Raw genomic sequence first — 17928 nt, 5'->3', positions numbered from 1 at the left:
TATACACCTCTACACTATATACCTCCACTTGTTAAAACAAATAAGTTAAAATTTTTTCTGACTTCTAAATTGTAGTATTACCTATAAAGTTTTTAAAACAGTTCACAAATAAAATATTTAACAAACAAATTTGTTTTTTAACGTTTATAACGACAACTTGATTTTAAATGTTGAGCAACAATTTTCCTTGCATACTATTTTATATAGCTATACTGGCTACCTACTTACAAATTAAAACAAATCTAATTCACCTTTTCTTACGGAATTAATACGGAGTTAGATATCTAGTTAATATAGATCATTGTATGTATTAATCTTTGTTATACGTGGTGACATTTTAAACCAGAAAGCAATACTTCGATCAACACGTTTAAAACATTTGTCGACAAGGTAAAGTTCACACATTCCACTATTATTGTCAATAAAGTTTTTTCTTTTGGTAACAATTGCACGAGTTTTATTAAACTTTTAATGCACGGCAAATTTCCTTCCTATAAAATAAACTTCAAAAATTAGGTCTTTCATACTCAATCGCTAAATATTAACGTGTGTTGGATGTTTCTTTTTGAATTCTTTTGTACTTTAAACAAGATATAAACTTCTTGTTTACATCTTATTATTTTGATTGTCTTTGTTTTTTTTATTTTGCATTTTTAGTTTGCAGCAAAATATTACAATATTATTAAAGGAATTATGACATCATGACCGAATATTTTTCAACAAACAATAACAAATTTAAACCAAAAGCCTTATTAACACACGACAACTTATCTAACACAGATTTAGTATATGGAAGTTATATATTAAACACCATTTTGCCCAGCGGATTTCTGCGAACGCACAGAGAATGGACTCGCTTATGGACGACAAAAAAGCTAGACGACATGATGTTGTCAGGAAGTGCTGCTGAATACTTTAACGTACCACTGTACATGAAGTATAAGGATTTAAAGAATACTAAAGAATATGTAAAGAAGTATTCTTACATAAGTGATCAGGACTTGATGTTTACCATTACAAGTTTGACTCTTGTTGAAGAGGGGGATTCTAAACCAAAAATTCCATTTGCTGGAACGATAAAACCGTCGGAGCATCCGGGCTACGTTCTGATCGTTCCAAATGAAAATGAACCTTCACTCTCACTAGCTGATTACAGCATGAGTTTAGAGAGCGGTATGAGAGTTCTAGATGGCTCAAAAATTATTGAAAGTATTAAGTCGAAGATGCGTACGCAGGTAAAACGTGAAGGCCCGGCATTGGCACGTAGCAACTATTTTGGGCACTTGAGTGATTATGTGTTCTGTTTTCTATGTCAGAATTGGCCCTCTTGTGCCAGAGATTGGGTGACACGATCACGGTTGGGAAATTGGCCCTCTTCTCAACTTATCAAACAAGTGACACAGGGCGGGTATCACGTCGTACGCATGGGGCACATCAAAAGTAGAAACAGAGATTTTGAATTCAGATTGTCATTTTCAAAAGCTGAAATAATGCTGGCTCACTCTCTGCTTGATTACCACAGACGTCTCTACCTGTACATTAAGTTGCTGCACAATATGCATCTTAAGGAGCCAAAGGCCTTGGCAACTTACCACTTAAAGACGACGTTGTACTGGATGGTGGAGCAGGAGCCTAGTGCGGACATTTGGAAGCCTTGCAACACAGCAGTTGCTTTCATTCGATATCTAGATAGACTTTTACGATTCTTGAAGGACTACAATATACCAAATTACTTTGTACCAGAAAACAACATGATTGATCATATTGATCCTGTAAACTTGAGAGAAATAGTTAAGAAATTGGAGACAATACGCAAAGAACCAATAAAGTTTATACTAGCGTTCTTTGAAGAATACACCATTACTGTGCCTGAAGAACCCTATGCTTATTGTCCACCCCGTGAAGAGTTACGTGTTTGGAAGGGCATGATTTATGGTCTTAGAAAAAATTACGGCGATCAATTAGAGGTGGAAACGGCAATCTCAAACTTCCACCGATGCAGTTTACATCTAGCACTCAGTTGGCTAGTTGAGTTCACAGTGTTCTGTCGTGCGCAGAATATTTACGAGCCTACCAGCTACTGTCGCCAGATGTTTAATTGTATAGGTGATGCGTTACGAATGGCATACGAGCACAAAATTTATCGCACCATCGGTAATAGTGACTTGACTGAATTCTATTGTTACATTCGTGGTGAATTTGCACAGATTGTAAGAGACTTTGTTCACAAACCAGAGCCAAATAAGGTAAACATAACTGATATGTTTCATCATTTTCTCTCCTATCTGCCTGAATACAAGTTAGTTAGCAGCGGGTTATAATATTATTGATTATTACTATTATAATCTGACGTTATTGTTGTGTGCGTTGTTTATACGATAAATAATCAGTTATCAGAGTTGCACTAGATTTTACCAAGACATTTTATAGTTTCACATTAGTTGTACATAAATATAAAAAACGTTTTGAACATTATGCAATAACCATTGTATGTTTAACTCGTTTTCTACTTTTTGTATAAGTTTTGTATGAAAAATATAGTTTTGTTATTTGGAATTGTAATGGATCGTATTTACAAACACATTTTATTCGGGTTGTATTTGCAAACACATTTTTTTCGCGTTCTCGTCATGGTTGACTTACTTGTGTACCTAAGGGTTATAATATATATGGATTCAGAAAAATACATTAGTTTCATCTGTTTGTGATGTGGTATCTCTTTGTTTAGTTTATATGGTTAAGACTGCGTCTTTCTTTCCTCATTCTCCCGTCCTCCTTGACTCTTCTTCTATAGAAATAAGGTTCGTTTATTTTTGTTTTAAAACTTTCGTTTCTAAACACTATCCGAACATTGGTTAAAAAAACTGATTATAAGTTCTTAATTCGGTTAACCGGTGACATGAAGAAGGTAAGACTATATTTATCGGATCCAGTTGTGGTTTACTCTGATTCTGAAAATGCTAATGAACAGAATCAGAGTAATTTCTTTTTTGAAACGGACAACGAAGGCTCTGTCCACATAGTTCAGGCACTATTCAATTCAGTGCTTAGAACCTCCGGCTTACAACCTCAACTCACTTTACTGACAAGAGGAAGAAAGTTTTAAAGATTTTTTAAAAGTTTTAAGTTGAATGGGAAAACATTGCTCTTTGTTCAGTCATTTTTTGCCCAAATGAAAATGCTTCTGCCCGGCCATTTCATAGGAAAAGACTCTTCCGAGCGTTTGTTCCAAAAGAATTTTTGGATGTGAAAAACGCCTCAAAACATCATTTATTTGCCTATATAAATTGCCAATAAAATAACATTTCTCTATATTAAATCTATATAAATTAAGTTATTCACCCAATGAGAAATTATATATGTAAATTTGGTATAAATATTGAATGACGATGCGATTATTTACAAACTTGTCACTTTGATGGTCAGGAAACTTGAAGTTATTTCTTCAACCTTTTTATACAACAATTTATACTTCAAGTTAAAGGTAAAATTTGATTGTTAAACCATTTTTAACTTTTGCTATTTAAAATTTTTTAAATATATTTTGATACAAAAGTTTCTGCATTTTTTATTTTTTATAATTCCAGAAACAACCTTGTAAATACATTTTTAATATAAAAGTATTAACCTTTTTACTGGTTGTTAAACTTAATCTTTTTCTTTTTACAGATTTAGAAATTATGACAAAATGTAAAAAAAAATTTTTCTTCCTCTACCAACTCAATTTAAAGCGAACCAATGAGATGTAAAAACGTGCTATGATTTTGGGAACACACTGAAGTTACAGTTGTAATGCAGATAAAGTCAAAGTAATGTGAAGCAGGAAGGACAAAAGTTAGCTTTAAGGACAATTATCTTATTATTAGGAGGTTAGAGATCGACACAGCAATCATTCTTCAGAAAAGTTTTTCCACTGAACAAAATTTAAAATACATTTTTAAATAAAAAGAGAGTTAGAATGAGATGATTGGGAATGTAAGTCATTAAATATATCTTCGTTGCTTCGCTTATTCACTATAAAGAGAGTTCTGCTTGTGCTTCTAAAGGATTCTCCTACGGAAGGAAAAATAATAAAACCAACTATATATTTTGATATTTCTAAGATTTTTACTTGGTTTTCATTTACAATGTTGGTTTTATCAAAGAGGTTATTTTTATATTTTACAAGGTATTTATATTAAAAGACAAAACATATAGAACTGTAATCAACTTTATGATATACTAAAGGTAAGTAAGTTCGATCAATGGGTTCCACACTCTTTGTCTGACTATGACCAAAATTGAAGCTCAGAGGCAGTAGTTTTTCTGCTTTTTTATAGACAAACAACCTCCTAGCTAGACAGCATACTGAAAGGTGATGAAAAATTGGTGCTCCATATAAATGTCAGACGCAGTAGATCATATTGGGCTGATGCTGAAACATTAGCGCAAACATAGCAACTTCATCCTCAGTAGACCACTGTTTATTTTGTTGATTAGTAAAGGCGTCATTTACTAGAAGATACTTCCATTAACTAGTACCACCACAGTAATTCTGTTCCATCGTCTAATGGACAAATAAGTAGTTAAAAGGCACAAAACTCGGACGGAGCTTCAACGGAACGACAAAGCCTCCTCTTATATTGCGAGATTAACTCAGTTCTTGAAATTGTCATACAGGGTGTGCTAACCAAACTTTTTCTAATAAAGAGAATATTAAAAATTGTCTGGGTAGGTTTTTCGGATTGAAATCCACTCTATTCTACATTGCATCCATGATAAATGGAGAAAATTGGCTGCTTTTAACGGTAATTACTTTGATTAAGGTTGTGTATTTGCATTCGTATTGTGTATTTAACAAATGAAATTATGCCAGGCGGTTTGTTTGGTCCACTGTGTTGTCCTTATGTACCAATATATTTGAGCAGCCTAGTCAACTTACATCTGTTTTTTTTTTATGACCACCCTGTTCTTCCAAAGCATTATAGACCTGAAAGTAGCTTGGATATCATTAACACCGTCGGATTTGCGATGTTTGATTACCTTCAAAAATGATTTAAAGCCAATTTCAGAAATCAGTTTCACCCCACCCCACCTCCCCACCCCTTTTGATTTAATCGCTCTTATAATTATCTATGCATATATTTTTTTATATATACTTTACCAAAGCACTTGTTATTTTATAATCAGTATAAAATATCTAGCTTAATTATTATTTTGATTTAAACCAGTTCGTAACTTAGCCTAACAAATGACAATTTTAAACATCAGGCTAAATATTTGCTGTATATTTACCTTTAACAGATTACCTTGAACAGAGATAATGTTTGATTTTATTGATTTTAACAAAGTATTAGTCATTTGGCTACATTTTCTCAATCCACGAAGAAAACATTTCCGTCGGTTTTGAACACCTTTTAACGTTCATTGTATGTGCTAGAGCATTCTTACGGAGTGTTACTTTTTGTTGAAATTTTTGACAAAGTGAGCAATAATAATTATTACTGTCCAACTGCCATTTTTTTTTCCACTCAAAGTACGAGTTGTATTTTGTTTCGTTAGAGTTCACTTCTAAAATATGATCAGCAAGGGCTTTAGGCGAATTAAAACTCATGGCATTAATAAAAGAGCCTGGGATGGCCAACCTAGGGTCAGAATAATTGGATCCTCCTAACACAATTGGTATAACGTTATTGTCTAAAGCAGAGTGCCAGTACTTCTCTGTTATGTAGTCCTCGCACAAACTATTTTCAGCAGAAAAAAAAAATTTGTAGTTCTGTAAATCTTTTGAGCATGGTCTTCCCACACACGATGAAATAAAACGCTTTGGGAAATTTTTGGAACATCCACCAGAAACCTCAATATCAACCCCGTAAGAAAGTAGTTTAAAGGCAAGTTTATTTCTTGCGTACCCGTTACAGTTACTTACAACCCAAGCGACCATTTTGTCTTTATATTTAAAGTTACTATCTATTGAAACTCCCGTTAGTGGTTTAAACTGCTGACTATGATACCTGTAAGGTATTTGAATATCGGAATCTATTGCGTATGTAGATGTCATATCAAAAAACTTGTTTATATCATCTGTAGATGGGTTATTTGGTATAGATTCCATGGAGAAATAAATCCAAATTTGACCCAACTTCCGATTATCGTGTAGCTTATTCAATTCAGATAGAGATGGCATGTTGCGAGAATGAAATATCACAACGTCGCTTTTGTGGAAATCGTTTTGATCGTGTGTTATTTGAATGCTTGAAGTATTAAAACTGCACGAAGGAAGATTGGCAAAAAATGGCCATGGTATGGATCCAAAGAAAGATGTATATAATAATATCAAAATGACTTTCTTTATCTGACCTAATATGATGACAAAAATAAAAAGTAAACTATTACAAATTACATATATGTATGTATGTATGTATGTATGTATGTATGTATGTATGTATGTATGTATGTATGTATGTATGTATGTATGTATGTATGTATGTATGTATGTATGTATGTATGTATGTATGTATGTATGTATGTATGTATGTATGTATGTATGTATGTATGTATGTATGTATGTATGTATGTATGTATGTATGTATGTATGTATGTATGTATGTATGTATGTATGTATGTATGTATGTATGTATGTATGTATGTATGTATGTATGTATGTATGTATTTCTCTCTAAAAATATTTAAGAAAAACTTAATGTTTGATTCAAACAAATTGATTTTTTTAAAAAAACTGTTCACCAATTAACAACTTAAAGTTCAAGAATAAAAAATATTACAAAAGAACAAACATAAAACGAAACAAAAAAAAACATAAACCTACTTGATTTAGTCACATTTTTCACGTCATCTTCAATCAGCTCAACTTTTCTTTCGTCTTGATATAAATATCGAAAGGGTACAAACTTAAACACCTTTTCTTTACTAACAAAAAAAATATTGTAGGCGAATAATATATAAATTATGCAAAGAAAAGACAAAAAACTTGCAGCGCGTTTTAACGACAACCACTCCATTGAACAATTTTTAAACTTGTTGAAATATTAGAATGGTAAAAAATACGAAATTGGCTTTTTCGAATGTTTTTTATTCATCATTTAACAAGCTATTATAGGGCGAGAATAAGATATACTATTCATTTGCATAAACGCGGTTTTGAATTTGTAATGTGTGAAAGAAACTCTATTTCGTTTGATTAAATTTACCACTGTATAGTTACAATTGATTAAAATTGAATGCAGATATTTTCGAAGCGAGCAGATTAAATAGTTAGTGAGCCAAGTTTGTTTAAAGCGTCGGTTGTTTAGATTTTTAAAATTATATATATATATATATATATATATATATATATATATATATATATATATATATATATAATTTTAAAAACCTTGTTCAAATAATGCCTTGTAGGAAAATGCTTTTCTACTAAATTAAGATATGATTTGCCAAGTTTTTTGATCACATTTTTGCTAAATGGAGGGTATATGCCATAAGCTAGGGTTGTTTACAAAATTCTCTTTGTGGTCTTTAAGTGTTACAAAAGCACTGGTTTTTCCATTGGTATGCATCTTGATTAATTCAGCTATTCCTATCATGATTTCCTTACCTTCGGTATTTATTCTGTTCTTAATATTTTTACTAACCTTTTTATTACTCGTTGTAATGGAGTTTTCTGTACTCGTTTTTCCTTAATTGATACGAGTTAGATGACTTATCTGCTTGTGTCATTGTAAGCATCGAATTTCTCATGTTTTTTATGTTTCTTTAAAAGTTAGTTAAAATTGCATGCCGAATTTAAAATCCATAATATATTCGAATAACCCCCTAAATCATCAACGAAATTGTAAATTGAAATCGACAAAAAAAGAAATCCTGTATCAGCAACTTGCATTGTCCTCTAAACCAACTTTACCCAATGGAAAACACACTATACAATTCTGTTATTTCTTCCGACCTTTCGAACTATTTACGTAAAGTATATATTGGCATAAGTGAAGCACCTTTTAAGTTAACGATACACAAACCACATTAAGTCGTTTAACACTGCAAGGTACAAAAACGATACCGAACTATCTAAGGAAGTGTGACGCATTAAAGAAAAAACGTAAAACCATTAATTAAATGGAGTATCATTAGAAAATGCCAACCTTACCAACCAATCACAAGAAGACGCGCCATATGCTCAAATGAAAAAATGAAAATTGCCATCTACAGGGGCGCAAATTTATTAAGCAAAAAACAAGATACAATACATGGTTAGGTCATCTGACAGTAAAGACAAATTTGCAGCCATCAATAAAAATAATTCTTTTTTAACGGCACTTTTAATGGCTTTTTCTTTTTCATTAATGTTTTCTTTTGTAACGTTTAACGTTTTTGTAAAAAAGTTGTGAAAACAGTTCGTTTGAGAAGAAGATTGAACTGAAATCAACTTAAAAAATTGTGCTTGCTGATTGGCCAATCTTTTTGAAAGATGAATGTTATTTTCTAATACGACGGTCAAAGACAAACTTCTTTTGAATCAAACTTCCCAGAGACCTCAATCGTAGATTTTGAACATTGAAAATTAAATGGGTTTTATATCAACAGTTAGAAAAGGATATAATCAAAATAAAATCTGCGTAAGGTTGATTGCAAAATAGTAATAATAATAATAATGATAATAATAACAATAATAATAACAATAATAATAATAATAATAATAATAATAATAATAATAATAATAATAATAATAATAATAATAATAATAATAATAATAATAATAATAATAATAATAATAATAATAATAATAATAATAATAATAATAATATAAATAATGATAACAATAATAATAATATGAATAACAATAATATGAATAATAATAATAATAATAACAATAATAATAATAATAATAATAATAATAATAATAATAATAATAATAATAATAATAATAGTAATAATAATAATAATAATAATAATAGTAATAATAATAATAATAATAATAATAATAATAATAATAATAATGATAATAATAATAATAATAATAATAATAATAATAATAATAATAATAATAACAATAATAATGATAATAATATAAATAATGATAACAATAATAATAATATGAATAATAATAATATGAATAATAATAATAATAATAACAATAATAATAATAATAATAATAATAATAATAATAATATAAATAATAATAATAATGATACAATAATAATAATATGAATAACAATAATATGAATAATAATAATAATAATAACAATAATAATAATAATAATAATAATAATAATAATAATAATAATAATAATAGTAATAATAATAATAATAATAATGATAATAATAATAATAATAATAATAATAATAATGATAATAATAATAATAATAATAATAATAATATAAATAATGATAACAATAATAATAATATGAATAATAATAATATGAATAATAATAATAATAATAATAATAATGGTAATAATAATAATAATAACAATAATATAAATAATAATAATAATAATAATATTAATAATAATAATAATAATAATAATAATAATATGAATAATAATAATAATAATAATAATAATAATAATAATAATAATAATAATAATAATAATAATGATAATAATAATAATAATAATAATGATAATGCAGGCACATGTATTCATATTTGTTGTTTCATATACGCAGGAGAAACGATTTTAAGAAAAGCTCAATAAAGCGATTAAGTATCTGTGTGGGGGTTTGTTTGTGGGTGAGTGGCTAGGTGTGTTGGTGGGTGTTTTCTTATGTAAATGGTTGCCTTCTTATGCAATTTGTTTTTAAAAAAGATTGAAAAACGATTATATTTACTAATGAAATACGTCACGCGAAGGTCGTGAAGATTCATGACGTAAAACATATTCAGGACCAATGAATATTTTTGAACATATTAAGAACCAATGAAAATTTCTCCCAATAAAATAGTGTAATTTTAGGTGCAAAATATTATGAGATATCTTGCGGGACCAAACAACCTTAATAAAACGTAACTTAATAAAATTTATCAACTTTTGCAATAATCATACTTTAATATACTTTTGTAATGATATAAAAAGTTATATTTGTAACACAGCTTTTGCATATATTTTTTAAATCACATATTATCACTTCATTTGTTTTTTATTATTTAAATATATATTCCCTATTTCGATACTAAAATAAGTAGCTGATGATACTTAAACTTACTGAGGAAAAAAAAACTTTTTTAAGAAATTTTTTTTGAAAAATAACTTAAAAATAAAATCAAGCATGGTAATACGAACCGACTTTTTTTACATGTCTTGTGGTGAAAAACCTTATAAAATATGATATTCTCATACAAAAAAAAGTTTCTAATTAGACTTTCTTTCAAGTGAAAGGATCAACATGTTCAACATGTTCAATTATTTTAATAATTTGTTGCATAATGTTTCTTTTAGTTAAGTTTTTCTTTTGTGTTAGAAAAACAGTTCCATTTTGTGAAGCAAGTTTTGTAAAAAAAGAATCAGTATTAAACAAATCACTTTCACTTGGTGTCAAACTTGAATGAACTTGAAAATATTTTTGACAAATTTGAACTTTCTTTATCAAATAATCAGCAATTGATTTCAAAACTTCTTTAACTGAATGTGAGAAAAATAAATCACTTGAAACATTTGGTAACATTCAAGGTTCTAATTTCTTTTTTAATAATGCAGATAGCTGTTTGAAAATCACTTGTTCGTTTGTAGAGATTCTGTTCTCATTTACTAGGTAATTGACTCAATTGTAACTGTAACAGAGAAATCTGACTATGGGAGACAATTACCGTTAAAGTTAGATTGTTCTATTGAAAGGAGTACTAACACATTTTGATAAGCTGATTTGAATTGAATTGCTGTTGGTCCAACCTCCTTTACTATTATACAAAATTAATACAAATGCGTATTAATGCAAAAAAATTCTCTTCGTATATAAATCAAATAATATTAGAAATAGTGACATTTAAACCCCAATGGCTCGATAAAACTTTTTGACTGTGAGCACCACAAAAATGCCACCCCTTAATCTAAACTCTCAAATCTTCGAGTTGTTGTATAAACTTATTGGTTTGGTGTGCTAACCTACCCAGCAAGCACACAACGTTAAAATACCGTTGATCGACGTTGAACAACGTTATTTCAACGTTGTTTCAACGTTGTGTGCTTGTTGGGTATTGAACGTACTGGTTTATCAGCTTTTGTTTTGCAAGAATTCAGTATGTCAAACAAAATACCAATAATTTTAAAAATATTTTCAGGCAATAGTTTGACAGAAGTATATACATTAAAAGCAGTAGCAACTTGACAACTAAAAATTTCTATTATCCTAGCTAAATTGGTTGAACACAAGGAATTATTATTACAAAAATAAGCAATTAGTTTTTCCATTTTGTTGATAAGCCACAGACCATCAATACAAGAATTTGGTTCACTTGTTTTTAAAGCAATATCTTGATTTTGAAAAAAAAGTAGTGACAAGGTCACTATTTTTTTTTTTAAATCAAGATGTTGCTTTAAAAACAGTTCATCAAAACAAGGCTAGAGTTTCGTTCCAATTTTGTCTTGGTGTCTACTCTGATTTTTAGTAAAGCCATAACCTTATTGGAAAATCCAGGTTCTAGGTTCCCAAAAGACTTTTCAAGAAACATTAAAATCGAGCTTCAAAGAGGTAATGAAAAAATTCCTCTAAGTTTTTTGAAAGCTTGTGGACTGCAATGCATAATCCACAAAGCTAAAAGTTCATCATCTTAAACAGTCCAACGTTTTTTCCTCGCTTGTTTACACAATCGATGGCTGAACAAAAGGACGGCATGTTTAATATTATTACAAGTATATCTGTAAAATTATTATTATTATTATTATTATTATTATTATTATTATTATTATTATTATTATTATTATTATTATTATTATTATTATTATTATTATTATTATTATTATTATTATTATTATTATTATTATTATTATTATTAATATTGTTATTATTACTATTATTATATATATATATATATATATATATATATATATATATATATATATATATATATATATATATATATATATATATATATATGCGCTAATCGACTTTCTTCCCCACCTCCACAACCTCCGCTAATTTTATGATTGATTCTGATAGAGAATTTTATGCTGATTAAGAATCGTATAAAAACATGCGTCTCAAAATCAATGGAAAGTGCTTAATATTCGCCATTTTGAATAATGATTTTTTTTGTATAAAAGTTATCTTTTTAAAGTATTCACAACCTGGTTTTTATTTTATTATAATAAATACTTCGAATAATAGAACATGAGAATCCATTCGCGCCAATTTGCTTTAACTAGAATTCTTAATTTGTTGTCTAGAATATCTTTTAAAGTTTTTATGGAAAAAGTTGAAAAATTCTTTTTTTGATTAGATACTAAAATAAATTTTAAAACAATTAAAATTGTTTATTAGCAAAGTATTTAAAACTGTAGACTTTTTTTAACACTTCAAGTTAACCCCCCGTAAAAATTTATTTTCATTACGTCTATCGTACAAAAAGGAATGCTTCAAAATAATTTTCTGTTTCTTCATTTATGTACATGTAATAGCTCTTTAAATCAAGAAACCAACGCAATAACCCTAATGCCTAGGATCGCGCTAATTAAAAACGGCTATATTCAATGCCACGCAATTTCATTAAGCAAATTTTTTGCAAAAAACATTAAAGAATTTCTTTTTTATTATTCAATGAAAGTTTATCTTTTCTGTTACGTAAATTCTTTTATAAAAATAAAATTCTCTATCGGAGAGAATATATATATATATATATATATATATATATATATATATATATATATATATATATATATATATATATATATATATATATATATATATATATATATATATATATATATATATATACATAGTTTAAATTTAACGGCAACCATGTTAGTTTTGGGTGTTTTCGCTTCAGAAATATTCCTAAAAATTTAAATTTGGCTGCCGTAATTTACGGATTTGGCTATAGAGATTTCTGCCATGGCCACTGATCTCTATAATAACTATAGATATTATAGAGATCAGTGGCCATGGCCACAATAGTTCTTTTTACACGTTACCGACGTTTTATTCAATCAATAAATGCTTTGAAAAAATCGATCTTTTATCAAAATTTCAACCGTGAAAATAAAATTTGGCCACAGTTACAAATTCCTGGATCCGCGCCTGACATATATATATATATATATATATATATATATATATATATATATATATATATATATATATATATATATATATATATATATATATATATATATATATATATATATATATATATATATTGTAAACAACAGTGTTTCATAAAATATTATGTTTAGAACATGGTCCTATAAGACATCCCATAATCCAATGTACAGATAGTTACACTTAAATATATGGATTTTTAGCCGAGTCAGCAGGCATCCTTTAGGATTATTTATAAATACTCTTAAACAGTGGATAAAAGTTTACCACGAAAAGTGCTAAAGTTGTTATGGGTTGATGATGAGTTGCTATTGAAAGATTTGTTTTTGTTTTTGAGTCTTTCAGCTGCATCCAAACAACTCTTTTTTTTATTTTATTTCCGCTTTTTAAATTTTGCTCTTATTCTTTTGATTTTCTTCGGCTTTTATGAAGACAATTTTTAACCTTATTATATCCATAAGAGTGTCCAATATTGTCCGAGTTAGAGACAAAATTACTGAACTTTCTGATTTTATCTTTTCTAATCCTTTTTTGCAAATTTTTTGTCTGACCCTTTATCCTTTTAACCCTTTATTTTTTAACCCTCATTTGTCTGAACTTTATGTTCAATCAAATATCAACTCGGCATTTACTGTTCCTTTAATTTTTAAAAGAATAACTTATTGATAAAACAATCTTTGACCAATTATTTTAATCCATGTTCTAAATTTGTGTTAAACTAACACAATTTTCCATTAACTAAAATAACACTGGTCTGCATCAAAAATGTTCCTAGGGTTTTTACTTAGTTGATTCTCAATGAAATTTGCCTTCTAAATCCGAATAAACGATTCAAACTTTTCAATCAGGTCTTGTTTTTAAGATACAGACTTAGGGCTCTATACCGCATATAATAGCTGAGTGTCCATTTTATTGCAATTCCTAGGTGGCAGTTGTGTATTAAGATATCTATAAACAGTATCTAAAGTATATTTATAAAGTTTTATTTATAATTGTCAATTTTCTTTACAGGCTAATATATGAAATAAAAAAAATTTATTTCATAAAAATGAATAGAAAGTGTAAAAACAATCCTGACAGATTCTGCTATGTGTGTGGAAAGGTAACATTTAGTGATCAGCAATGCACCATAACTACGTTAGTAAAGTCCCTTTACAGTGCATATTTCAGAATAAGGCTTGGCGATCAAGACAAAAGCTTTGCCCCACATATATACTGCAAAGCCTGTGTCGTAGCCTTAAGGCGCTGGAATAAGGGCAAAGCAAACTGTATATCATTTGGTGTACCGATGGTATGGAGAGAAGGCAAGGACCATACTACAGACTGCTATTTTTGTATGACCAATCTTCAAGGTAAGATAATTTTTTAAAAGAACATTATTTAACTAATCCAAACATATATATATATATATATATATATATATATATATATATATATATATATATATATATATATATATATATATATATATATATATATATATTGTAGTCTAATGAAGTTTGAATTTTTTATAAAAATTGTGTTGAAATTCAACAAAAAAATTCTTGAAATTGTAAAGAAAAGTGGATAAAAATCTGAAAATAAATATGTGAATTTTTTCAGGTGTCAATAAAACAAACACATGGTGGTCTATCCTGATATTCCTTCTGCCATTAAGCCAGTACCACGTGGTCCAGGAGTTCCAGTTCCTTCTACACCTGCGAAAGGTGAACTAGAAGAGGATATGGAAGGTGTAAAAGTGAAAGACACTGACATATCTGTGACATATGAGCCAACGTCTAGCATGACTTTGCCAAGACCACTCACTCAAAGTCAATTAATTGATTTGACCAGAGATCTTGGTCTTTCTAAAGAGAATGCACAACTTCTTGGTTCCCATCTTAGTGAGAGCAATCTCCTCTCCAAAGAAACTACCTTCTATTGGTATAGAAACTGAGAAGAAAAGTTTCGAAGGTTCTTTGAAGTTGATTCTTCTAGCTCGTTGGCATATTGTAATGATGTAAAAGGCTTAATAGAGGCACTTGGTGTTCCTTACCAACAAAGAGAATGGAGGCTCTTTATTGATTCCTCTAGCAGAAGCCTAAAGGCATTACTCCTACACATTGGAAATAAAATGGCATCTGTACCTATTGGACATTCAGTTCAGTTGACAGAAAGCTACAAGAACATGAAAACATTGATTGATGTAATCAAGTACTCCAACCACAATTGGCTAATATGTGGTGACCTAAAGGTAAAATACTTGTTAAGTTTTCTTGTCAATATAAAGCTTTCATTTGAAAATACTTTAGCACCTGTTGGTAATTTTTTAGAAAGAAATAGAAATATATTTTAACTTAATAAGATTTGATTTTTTATGAATAAATCTTTTCTTTTCAGGTTGTGTGCTTTCTGCTTGGGATGCAATGGGGGTACACTAAATACCCTTGCTTTTTATGCCTATGGGATAGTCGGGCAGACAGTCTTCACTAAAAGTAAAAAGACTGGCCATCTTGGGAGACATTCACAATTGGCAGGTACAACGTGATAGCTGAACCACTAGTCCCTCCAGAAAATTTTTTACTTCCTCCTCTCCATATCAAACTTGGTCTGATAAAAAACTTTGTAAAAGCACTGAATAAAGAAGGCCAAGCTTTTAAGTATCTATTGCAAAAATTCCCACAGATCAGTGATGCCAAGCTACATACAGGTATATTTGATGGACCCAAAATTAGAACTCTGTTAAAGGACAAAGATTTTGATATCAAAATGGTAGGCATTGAACGAGATGCATGGCGAATGTTCAGCACAGTAGTTGAAGGAAATAAAAGTTCTGAAATAAAAGAAGCTCTGAATATGTTTCACATGTCAATGAGTTTATGAAAAGCTTTGAAAAACTGGGAGCTCGCATGTCAATAAAAGTGCATTTTCTCCAGTCACATATTGACTATTTTCCTGAAAATTGTGGAGATTACAGCAAGGAACAGGGTGAAAGATTCCACCATGATATAAAAACGATGGAGACCAGATATCAAGGACATTGGGACATAAACATAATAGCTGGCTATTGTTGGTGTCTAAGATGCGACGAACAAAAAACTCTTCACAAACGGAAGGCATCAAGGACTTCTTTCCTCGGGAAATAGATTTTTTCAGTATTCGATTACTTCACACTTTGTTTTTAAGTTTAAAGTTAAATTGAACCTTTTTTCAGTTCACAAATAACTATTGCAATGTATTACATTACTAGGATGAAAATGAGAGATTTCTTGAAAATTATGTTTTTCTCAAAAAAAATAGGTGTGCTGTATTTCAATAACCTGACCTGATTGAGCAAAATAAATGTCATATTCAGGTTTTGGTAGGCCAATTTCATTAGGAATTATCTAAGAAACCCCCTGGAACAGAAATTTTTTTTTCAAACGCAGCCCTGTGTAATCAATTTTCTATTTTAGCATCAAAACAAACAATAAAATATTTGAAGCTAGAAACTTTTATTAAAACTTTGCTATACGACCTAGCACTTTTAGGGATTCACGAGATATTAAGGTTTAGCAGATATGGCTTTGGCAAAAGAATTTCAGTTTTAAATAGAGCTACTTTAGAATATTCAGCGTAAAAGTTTATTAGTATATGTAAAAAAAAAATTATATTACTTTTTTGAACGAATTTAATCAAAACTCTTTGCTTGAAGTTGTCCACTGAAGTTAATAAAAGTTCTAAAAACTTTGTTAAGTGTTGGTAGAATTCAGCTGACAAATGAAATCCCACTTTGTGTAATTGTGTATTTGATGAAGTAATTTAGACGCTATATTACTTTTCGACCCCTCTCTTAAGCCTGATGTAAAATTGTCAGAGAATCTGGACTGCTTCCATGCTTAATGCATGTAGAAGACATGGTAATTAAACTTAGTGGACACATCGTCCATGACGTTTAACAAACACAATGTCCGTGCGCATCCTTCTAAATTATTGTTTTCATCCAAAACTTGTATTTGTCTCAGGAAGAATTGTTCACTGGGTGACATTCGTTTTAAAATATTGTTAGTAGAGTATTTTTCAGAAACTTTTTTAAGCGTTTCTCCGATTTTTCGCTAATATCAACACTTTAAAGTTTTCATAGAACTCATTTTATGCTATACAGACTGCGTATGTATTCTTTATCATCTTAAATAAAATGTGAAAGTTACCTAATATCTTTCAATAACAAACATAGTTTTTAAATAATCTGATTCATGTGGTTACGAGAGCCCAAATATGGCGTCGAGTTGCTGATACTTGTTGAGGCTTATCATACAAAAGCTACATGCTGGAACTGAACATTAACAGTACACATTGTTGATTTGTTGAACTTTTGTCAAGTTTTTACATTTTCTTATTTCGAAACTCAAACAAATTAGTAGATCAGGCAGCATTGTAGAAATTGACGATTATTTATTTACAAAAAAAAGAATAATTTTAGTCGAAGTGTCCACCAATAGTGGACATTTGAAGGTTATGAACAAGTCAAAAAGAAAGATTTTCGGTGTCTTCGAACTGAAAAAATTACAAATAATTTTTTTTGGAGGAGAATATGCTAATTTTGTTTAAATAACTTTGGATTCTTTCTGCTTCTTTTATTGACTTTTTATAAGAATTTTGAAACTTCTTGTTTTCTTTTATGTATATTTAATGAGTTTCGAATTTTTTTTTTTTTTAGCTTAAATG

At 29.0% G+C, this 17928-nt stretch overlaps 3 protein-coding genes across 4 annotated transcripts; 2 read left to right on the top strand and 1 right to left on the bottom strand.

Moving 5' to 3' along the window:
* The first annotated feature begins 256 nt into the window (after positions 1-256).
* LOC149877057 (uncharacterized) lies at positions 257-2581 on the top strand. The gene is made up of 2 exons (XM_090074884.1): positions 257-390; positions 658-2581. Exon 2 carries the CDS (start codon positions 702-704, stop codon positions 2319-2321), a length of 1620 nt encoding a protein of 539 aa, XP_089931010.1. The 5' UTR covers positions 257-390; positions 658-701; the 3' UTR covers positions 2322-2581.
* Positions 2582-4085: 1504 nt separating this feature from the next.
* Positions 4086-7091, bottom strand: LOC149877056 (3-galactosyl-N-acetylglucosaminide 4-alpha-L-fucosyltransferase FUT3-like). 2 transcript variants are annotated; one of them, XR_016448433.1, is made up of 3 exons: positions 6809-7091; positions 5275-6339; positions 4086-5022 (listed from the first exon to the last, which is right to left on the bottom strand). XR_016448433.1 is itself a non-coding variant. In XM_090074814.1 (2 exons), the coding sequence occupies exons 1-2, from the start codon at positions 6999-7001 to the stop codon at positions 5345-5347; spliced, it is 1188 nt and encodes a 395-aa protein (XP_089930940.1). In that variant the 5' UTR covers positions 7002-7090; the 3' UTR covers positions 4086-5344. The 2 variants fall into 2 exon arrangements, 1 of the variants encoding a protein (XP_089930940.1); XM_090074814.1 differs by having other exon boundaries at positions 4086-6339; positions 6809-7090.
* A 7160-nt stretch (positions 7092-14251) lies between these two features.
* Positions 14252-17671, top strand: LOC149877055 (uncharacterized). The gene is made up of 3 exons (XM_090074633.1): positions 14252-14594; positions 14845-15475; positions 15622-17671. Exon 2 carries the CDS (start codon positions 14864-14866, stop codon positions 15176-15178), a length of 315 nt encoding a protein of 104 aa, XP_089930759.1. The 5' UTR covers positions 14252-14594; positions 14845-14863; the 3' UTR covers positions 15179-15475; positions 15622-17671.
* Positions 17672-17928: the final 257 nt, after the last annotated feature.

Source organism: Hydra viridissima, unplaced genomic scaffold (genome assembly GCF_058129835.1).
Source record: "Hydra viridissima isolate aposymbiotic clone 2 unplaced genomic scaffold, HvirCarnegie_v1 scaffold_17, whole genome shotgun sequence".
In the NCBI taxonomy this organism is placed as follows: domain Eukaryota; kingdom Metazoa; phylum Cnidaria; class Hydrozoa; order Anthoathecata; family Hydridae; genus Hydra; species Hydra viridissima.
The sequence above is the reverse complement of the archived record's forward strand: the minus strand, read 5'-3'. Positions and strand labels throughout refer to the sequence as shown.